The following is a 9,489-nucleotide window of genomic DNA, read 5'->3' on the forward strand; positions in this document are numbered from 1 at the left end:
ACAAGCCGTTCTTTCACATTTATTTCTTTTAACATGTGGATTTTTTTATATTAGCCAATTAGTAAATTCATGGCTCTGAATTTTATTTTATTTTATTTTATTTTTCATGGCTCTGAATTTTAATTTTAATTTCATTTATTTATTTTTTTAATAAATTAATCTATTTTATTTTCTTTTTTAAAATGTTTATTTATTTTTGAGAGACAGAGAGAGACAGAGCATGAGTCAGGGTGGGGCAGAGAGAGGGAGACATAGAATCTGAAGCAAGCTTCAATCTCTGATCTGTCAGCACAGAGCCCGACACGAGGCTTGAACCCACGAACCTTGAGTTCATGACCTAAGCCAAAGTCGGATGCTTAACCAACTGAGCCACCCAGGTGCCCCTTGATTTCATTTTTAGTACTATAGTATAAAAGGGAGGAGGATGTCCATTATTACAACAGAGGTAGTATAGTGTATTTGTGAAGAGCAGAGAGCCTTAGTATGAATCCCTGCTCAGCCATTGCCAGCTGTGTGCTCTTGGGTGGGTTACTTATCCTCTCCGTACCTTGGTTTCATTGTAAAATTTGCTGGAGTAGGGTGGGGTGGGGGCTTGGAGGGCAAAGCTCCTATCTCACAGAGTGTAAGGATTAAATGGATTAATACATAATAAATGCTTACTTTATAAATGCTTACAATTCAGTAAAAGTTCAATGAATGCTAGCTATAAAATAATTACTCCTGATTATTTTCTGGGACGCCTGAGTGGCTCAGTTGGTTAAACATGGGATGTTAGGTCAGGTCATGATCTTATGTTTCGTGGGTTCAAGCCCTGTGTTGGGCTCTGTGCTGACAGCTCGGAGCCCAGAACCTATTTCAAATTCTGTGTCTCCCTCTTTCTCTGTGCCCTTCTCTTGCTCACGCCCTCTATCTCTATCTCAAAAATAAATAAACACTAAAAAAAAAGTCTTCTCCTCATTCCATATCTCTCATTTCTCTAAGATGCACACATTTGGTATTTATAGTGAGGGCATTTGTTAATGTGCTCTAAAAAGCGAATTCAAAGGAAAGGAAGGAACTTAAAGGAATGACTGTACAGGTGGAGCATCAGGCACTGTGGCAGCCAGACAGGAGTGTCAGGATGGGCCCGTGATGCTGTTCCGCAGTAGTGACCATGTAGACCAGGCCCTTCCCTACTCTCTGCTTCTCTGCACCTGTAGGGAAAGAGTCAGTTCTAAGAGTGGGATGGAAACAGGTAGGACAGTATCATTTATTTTCAGGAGATTTTTAAATTCTCTATCGTTATTTCTTAGTAGAACCGTTTGTCATATCATACCTATGATAAACTATTCCTATAACTGCTCTGGCTCAAAGCATAATCTCACTCACTCACTGGCTCACTCACCACTTACTCATTTACTCATCCATCATGTATGCATTAAGCGCTGAGTTTAGAAAACTTCTAGTGCTTAGTGAAGTGCTATCGCCGCATACCCCATGGAGTCTAAGCATAAATCCGGCTTCTACCTCTGTTCCTAAATATGTAATCAATGATTATTCACTTTCTTGCAAACATTTTATTTTTTATTTTTTTTAAGTGTTTTATTTATTTCTAGGAGAGAGAGACAGCGTGAGCAGGGGAGGGTCAGAGAGAGAGGGAGTCACAGACTGAAACAGGCTCCAGGCTCTGAGCTGGCAGTCAGCACAGAGCCCGACGCGGGGCTCGAACCCACGAACCGCGAGATCATGACCTAAGCAAAAGTCGGACGCTTAACTGACTAAGCCACCCAGGCGCCCCTCTTGCAAACATTTTAAAAAGCTATATTAAATTTTACTTTTTTAAGTTTATTTATTTATTTAGAGAAGCGAGGAGGAGGGACAGAGAGAGACTCCCAAGCAGGCTCCACACTGCCAGCACAAAGCCCAATGTGGGGCTGGAACCCATGAACCATCTGAGCCAAAATCAAGAGTCAGACATTCAACTGACTGAGCCACCCAGGTGCCCCTAAAATGCTACATTAAAATTTAGGAATATTCAATTAACACATGCTTTTTATAACTCTTGAAACCAAGTGAAAAGTTTGGAAGAAAACAATAATTTCTCCCAGCCTTCTTTCAGCCTATTTTACCCCAATAACCAGTAGTGTGTATATCTTCTACAACTATTGTCATGGTTATGGATATCGTCAAGTACATGTATGTACTTTTTGTAAAACTGGGACTCTGCGGGAACACCTGGGTGGCTCAGTTGGTTAAGTGTCCAGTTCTTGGTTTCAACTCAGGTCACGATCTCACGGTTTGTGGGTTCAAGCCCTTTATCGGGCTCTGCACTGACAATGCAACTTGCCTCTCTCAAAATAAATAAACTTAACAAAAACTGAGACTATGCTAGTTAAATACTCTTCTTCCATCACAAAAAGTAAGTACCTCATGGTTTTTCCTTAGGTTGAAAGAATGGATTTAACTCATTCCATTAATAGCTGCATAGTATTCCACAGAATATATGTAACGTATTTATTTGATCAGTTCCCTACTGATGGACTCTCAAATTATTTCCACTTTCTGTGCCACTACAAATAATGAAGCAATAAGTATATTTATACATATATTTTTCCACATTGGTGCTTTCTCCCCCTATGCGATTGACTTCTAGGTATGCAATTGGAGGATCACAGTGTATGAGTATTTAAAATTGTAATCACCACTGCCAAGATACCACCTTCCAAAAGGCAGGAGTTTCACTTTCCAAATAGAAATGACTGAGTTCTTCACAGCCTCACCAGCACTGGATGATGTCATTCTTTTAGAGAGAGAGAGCTGGGTTAAAATAGTAGTTTTAATATTTACCTGATTACTAGTAAGGCTGAGCACCTTGTGTTTTGTTTTAATGCTGGCTTCTTGTATTCCTTTGCTTCCCTACTCCTCACAGTTTGCATCTCATATGCAGAAGGATGAGTTAATCAAACTCTGTGGTTCATAACACATTACCTTGGGCCATGGAAGGGCTTTCTCTTATTTATTTATTCCTTTTAAGTCTGCTTTCCCATTCCCTCTTCCAAAGGAGACAATCTAATGTGTTTAATGTATATCTTTTTGTTTATACAATGTGGGGGCTAGGGGTGCTGACACCCTCCCCATGTAGGTTAAAAGCCCCATGTGTAATTTTTGACTACCCCAAAACTAACAGCCTCCCGTTGACCAGAAGCCTTGCTGATAACATAGTCAATTAACACATATTGTGTATGCTTTATTTATATATACACAGTATTCTTACAATAATGTAAGCCAGAGAAAAGAAAATGTTAAGAAAAATCATAAGAGAGAATACATTGACAGTACTGTACCATGTTTATAAAAAATTTGCATATAAGTGGACTCAGAGTTCAAACCCATGTTGTTTAAGGGTCAACTGTATATGTCTTTTAAGTATAATTTTATACATATATTTTAATTTGCATAAATAGTACTGTGGTAAAATCTCATTCTATCTCATATGCAGAAGGATGAGTTACAGATTTTTAACAAATATTTATTTTGAGAGAGAGAGAAAAAAAACACATGTGGGGAAGGGGCAGGGAGACGGACAGAGAGTGAGAGAATCCCAAGAGAGAGAGAATCCCAACCTCAATACAGAGCCTGACCCAGGGCTTGATCTCACAAACCGTGAGATCATGACCTGAGCTCAAATCAAGAGTGGACGCTTAAACGACTAAGCCACCCAGGTGCCGTCAGCATTGTATTTTTAAGATCCACATAGGGGCATCTGGGTGGCTCAGTCAGTTAAACATCTGAGTTCGGCTCAGGTCGTGATCTCACCGTTTGTGAGCCGGAGCCTGGCATTGGGCTCTGTGCTGACAGCTTGGAGCCTGGAGTCTGTTTCGGATTCTGTGTCCAATCTCTCTCTCTCTGCCCCTCCCCTATTTGTGCTCTGTCTCTGCCTCTCAAAAATAAATAAATGTAAAAAAAATTTTAGAAAATGAAGATCCACTTAGTATTGCTATTTGCTCATCTAGTTGATTGCTTTTGTCTACTGCATGGAGTTCTACGGTGTGCCTATCTGCCATGATTTGCCAGTCCATTCTTCAGTGATGAGTACCCTGGTTACCTCTGTCTTTCTGCCACCACAAACACTGCCCAACAGCATCCTTGTACAAGTCCCCTTAAGGACCTGTGAGAGAATTTCATAGGGGTGTCTGCTCAAGATTGGAATTAGTGGTTCATCAGGTAGATGTATGCTTAATTTGATTAAGTACTGCCAGTTGGCTTTCACAGAATGATAGTTCCACCAGAGATACATGAATGTTCTTGAATCTCCACATTCTTGTCATTTCTTGGCATTAACCAGCTTCCTAATTTTTCCCATTTTGGCGGGTATAAAGTGATTGCTAATTTAATTTGCATTTCTCTAATTAGTGAGTTGGAACATTTATTTTTTTTAGTCTTTTGTTTTTTCAGTCTTTGCCTAGTTGTTTCCTTTACCCATTTTCTTATTTGGGTTCCTATCGATTCTTGTTAATTTCCAAAACCGTGTGCACGTCTTCCTCATCTTGTTCAGCCTCTTACACTCCATGGCAGGTCACCTCTCCACCCGAGCTCTCCTCTCACACTGGTCAGGCTCTGAGCCACTCTGCAGGGCACCTCCTCTGTGTCCCCTTTTGTCTTCCTGCTTGGGTCACGGCTTTTCTCTTCTCATTCTGGCGCCTACCTTGTTCTGCCCATCTGCTGGCATGAGGACTGTATTGTCCAGAGAGGAAAAGAAAGGAAAGGAAGAATAAGAAGAGAAAGAATAAGAGTACCTAGTTTATGTTTAACCTTTCAAATATCCTGATAAATGCACTTATTTAAACTATTTTTCTCTCAAGAGGTACTTTAGCTTTGTTCCACAAATATTGACATGTACTGTTTTCCTTAATTTTCATTTTAAACATAGTAATACATTTTTAGGTTTCCAGATGTAAGGCATTTAAAAATTTTGTATTTTATTACAATATGTTGGAAGTATATGATCCTAGAGAATTTATTGAGACTTCTTACATGGCTTAATACTTTGTTGATTTTGATAGCTATTCCATGTGTGCTTATAAAGAATGTGTTCTTGGGGCACCTGAGTGGCTCAGTCGGTTAAGCATCTGACTTTAGCTCGGGTCAGGAACTCATGTTTTGTGAGTTCAAGCCCTGCGTTGGGCTCTGTGCTGACAGTGCAGAGCCTGGAGCCTGCTTTGGATTCTGTGTCTCCCTCTATTTGTTCCTCTCCTACTTGCATTCTGTCTCTCTCCTCTTCTCAAAAATAAATAAAGATTAAAAATTTTTTTTAAAAATGTGTTCTCTGTTTGCTGGGTAAAAAGTTCCATAGATAGCTAATGCTCAAACATATTATTCATATGGTTTTAATTGTCAGTATCTTTGAATTTTTTATCCTTGATTCTGAAAATGTATTTTAATTCTCCAAGTATAATTTATTTATTTATTTTATTATATTATTCATTTATTTATTTGGAGGGAAACAGGGAGAGGGAGAGAGAGAGAATTCCAAACAGGCTCTGCAGTCTAAACACGGAGACTGACGAAGGGCTCAAACCCATGATCCGTGAGATCATGACCTGAGCCAAAACCAAGAGTCGGATACTTTACTGACCAGCCAGGTCTAGGCGACACTTTACTAGAGTTTTTTGATCATGATTGCATATTATTGGTTTTCTATAAAATAATGTATTTCTTTTAGATTTTCAATTTACTGCCACTGAATTTTAAAATATTCTTTTAGAATTATTTTCATATTTTCTATATCTATGCATTCTGTGTATTTCTCTTTCCTAATGTTATGTATTTTTACTTTCTCTCTTTTCTCTTTAACCAGGCTTGCTTGGGGCATAAAAGACAGTGTCGTTTTTTTTTTTTTTTTAAATACAAATTGTATTAGATTTTGATTTATATATAGTGAAAATATATGATATTTTTATTAAATTTGCATCCTCTCTTTTTTTCTGGTAACAACTTTATAAAGTACAGAGTATTAGAAGGAATATAATTAAAATCACCAGTAATCCTACCACTGTAAGATAACCAGTGTTATTAAATAGGTGTAATTCTTTCTAATATTTTTCCATAGAGCGGCACCCAAGTGGCTCAGTCAATTAAGCATCTGGCTCTTGATTTCAGCTCAGGTCATGATCTTGCAATTTGTGAGATTGAGCCCCATATCTGGCTCTGAGCTGACAGCATGGAACCTGGTTGGGATTCTCTCTTTCCCTCCCTCTATGCCCCTCCCCTACTCATGTTCTGTCTGTCTCTCTCAAAATAAACAAATAAATACTTAAGAAGAATATTTTTCCACACATATGTTAACATAACTAATAGGGATAGTTTTTCTTAATCCTCCTTCCTTCATTCAGTTGTATCATTAGTATTTTCTCTTAGTAAATATTTTTGAAGCTTGACTTCTAGGGAATGTGTAATCAATAATATGTACTTTTTTTGGTATTTGCACTGTTTCTACTTTTTCATGTTATAAGTCATGTAAAGAATATGTTTGTGTTTGAATCTTTATTAAATATTTCCTTATAATACATTCCTTAAAAAGTTGACCTAATCTGTTACGATCTGATGTTTATGAAATTGTCTATGTAACTGCCCTTCTCAGCACTGAGCCGTCCATATTATTGTCATACTCAGTTTTCCAGATTATTTTAATAATGCATATTTCTGGTGAAAAAATATTTACTTATGTAAGTATTACTGTCTGTAGTTTATTAGCCTAGAGTAGATCTGGTATGCTAGTGTGGAATACCACCCAGAAGCACAACTTTTTTATTTCAATACTGTTGATTTCTGCAAAGGAAAACTCTGGGACTAAGAATTCATGGATAGCAGCACATGGCAAGATGGCCAAACAGCTCGAGAAAGACAATGAGCAACAAACACTATTGAATATTCAGCAGAATTTGCAGATTGCTACTACTCAAAGATTAGAGGAGAAAATTCAGAAACTTCAGAAACAGCTGAGTGATTTGAAATTGTCAAATAAAAGTATGAAAACTCAACTGACAAGAGTAAATGTCCTGAAGGTAAGTGAAGGAAGTAAGCTTTCAAATATTCACTTAAGCTTTGGTCTTGTTACTATTTTATTTGATTTTTTTAAAAAAAGTTTTTAATGTTTTATTTATTTCTGAGAGAGAGAGAGAGAGAGAGAGAGAGACAGTGTGAACAGGGGAGGGTCAGAGAGAGAGGGAGACACAGAATCGGAAACAGCCTCCAGGCTCTCCGCTGGCTGTCAGCACAGAGCCTGACGTGGGGCTCAAACCCACAAACCATGAGATCATGGCCTGAGCTGAAGTTGGATGCTTAACCGACTGAGCCACCCAGGCTCCCCTGGTCTTGTTACTATTTTAGCTGCATGTTTCTCATTGAAGTAAAAAAATAACATTAAAGCTATTTTATGTACATGCATAAGGGTATGTATAATATTAAAACATATTGGATAATAAAATTAGATGCATGCAAATCTACCACTTATCTTAAAAACGAAAGCATTATCAACTCCACGAAGCCATACTGTATTCTCTTCCCTACTTCTTGAAAGTAACTGATGTTCTAAATGTTAGGATTCTAGAGCCCTTGCTTTTTTAGTTTTGTTTTGGTCTTTCTTACTGGGGTAACAGTTAAAAGTTTTATTCATTTTGGGGGCTCCTCTTTGGATCTTCTCCATACCAAGCTTCACTTGTAGTATTTCAAGCATACATTTTATGACTTAAACCAAAGGTGCACTAAATACTTATGAATTAATGTGGTTTCTGCCATTTTATTATAATATTTATCTTACCGCGAAGCCAGTTATTTTCTTAGCAGAGGCTGTTAAGACTTTTGAGGACATGGAATACTCTTTAAACCTCTTTAAGTCCCAAGTGCCTAAAAAGGTGCTCAGTGACTGTTGGCTATTGATGAGTTTGATGGTTGAGAAATGTCCTCTTAACTCATAAATTATGGAATTTTCTTTCTTCTCCATATACCAGGTCAAAAAAAAAGAAAAACAAGAAGGATAAGAAGCATGGGTTACACCATGCACCTGGTCTATTATTTAGAAAAGATCTAACCACAGCCATCTCCCTTCCCTCACCCTTATATCCTTACAGGACAAAACAATTGAAAAGCTCAGGCAATCTTTAACGAAAGTTGAAGCAACACAAGGAAAGGCAGGTGTGAAAACAGACAACTTGAAAACTGCAGCAGACTCTGCCAAGAAAGAGGCCAGAGGAGACAAAGAGAAAGCCCATCAGATGTTAGACGCTGTCACTCTGGAGCTCGGCACAGCAAAGAGAACGCTTGATAAAGTATCGGGACCACAAGAGGTTTGTGTTATTTATTGGTACAGTAAGATTCTTTGAGTCGAAGTGATCAACACCTATCTCAACTTTGACTCTATCTAAGCCAAACCAAAAGGAAGTTGTTGGCTTATGGAATCAAAGGTGAGTTAAACAGCCAGACCTCTGAGAGGGCACCAGGATCAGCACCTGGAGCCTCACACAACTCTTCTCACCATCTCTGCTTGGCATCGCTGTGTACGTCAGCTTGTTTCATATGTAGAGATTCTGTGACATGAGAGAGAATCCCTAGAAAGTGTTTTAAAGCTTAGATCAAATGCTTATTCCTGGTAAATCCTCGGTGGCAAAGGACGGGATATATGATTACCTTAGGTTAGGTTTGCATACGCATCCTCTGATAAACCAGTGACAAGGAGGAAGAAGATGTGAGAGATTGGAAGTTCAGGGGAACCCTTGTGTCTGGGGCTGAGTCACTTTCTAGGAAAAGAGGGTAGTGCTTCTAAATTTGCTTAGATTTCCACTGCATTTACAGAGCAGATGATTTAGGAGAATTTTTTAAAGGCTAACTGATAATAACGGGCTGTGGTGGAATTATAGGCCACATGTCCATTACTAGTTGCTTAAGAAAAGTGTAACTTTAGCAGATTACCTAAGAAATTCTTTTTTTTTTAAAATTTTTTATTTACTTCTGAGCGAGAGAGAGAGAGAGAGAGGGAGACAGAGAGAGGCAGCATGAGCAGGGGAGGGTCAGAGAGAGAGGGGGATACAGAATTCGAAGCGGGATCCAGGTTCTGAGCTAGCTGTCATCACAGAGCCTGACATGGGGCTTGAGCCCATGACCCATGAGATCATGACCTGAGCCGAAGTTGGACGTTTAACCTACTGAGCCACCCAGGTGCCCCAGGAATTCTTAAAACATAAAATCATGACATTATTTTGTTTCTTTCTCTTTTTAAGCTTCTGCTTATTTATACTCTTGTTTTTATTCTTTTCAATATTCCTTATTATATTTTCAGTCAGATTTCTTCTACTTCGGGTGCTCTGTAGCTTACTCCTTTATCTCTGAAATGACTTTCCTTGTTCTTGCCTGAGTTTAGCCATCACACCTTCCTTACCTATGAGGCATCTCGGATATCTTTTTTTGTCCATTTGTATTCTGAATACTATTTGATTCACAATAAAGGTGTTCCCA

The 9,489-nt window shown here is 38.5% G+C and overlaps 1 protein-coding gene across 4 annotated transcripts in view; it reads left to right on the forward strand.

Moving 5' to 3' along the window:
• The window catches only part of LOC144234046 (uncharacterized), a 44,675-nt gene that overhangs the window by 33,128 nt on the left and 2,058 nt on the right, over window positions 1-9,489 (forward strand). For all 4 annotated transcript variants that reach the window (XM_077767193.1, XM_077767191.1, XM_077767194.1 and 1 more), the window contains 2 exons: window positions 6,816-7,043; window positions 8,109-8,324. In XM_077767193.1, the coding sequence (XP_077623319.1) occupies window positions 6,816-7,043; window positions 8,109-8,324 (444 nt within the window). The remainder of the gene's footprint in view (window positions 1-6,815; window positions 7,044-8,108; window positions 8,325-9,489) is intronic.

This window comes from Crocuta crocuta, unplaced genomic scaffold, assembly GCF_008692635.1.
Source record: "Crocuta crocuta isolate KB4526 unplaced genomic scaffold, BGI_CrCroc_1.0 scaffold55, whole genome shotgun sequence".
Lineage (NCBI taxonomy): Eukaryota > Metazoa > Chordata > Mammalia > Carnivora > Hyaenidae > Crocuta > Crocuta crocuta.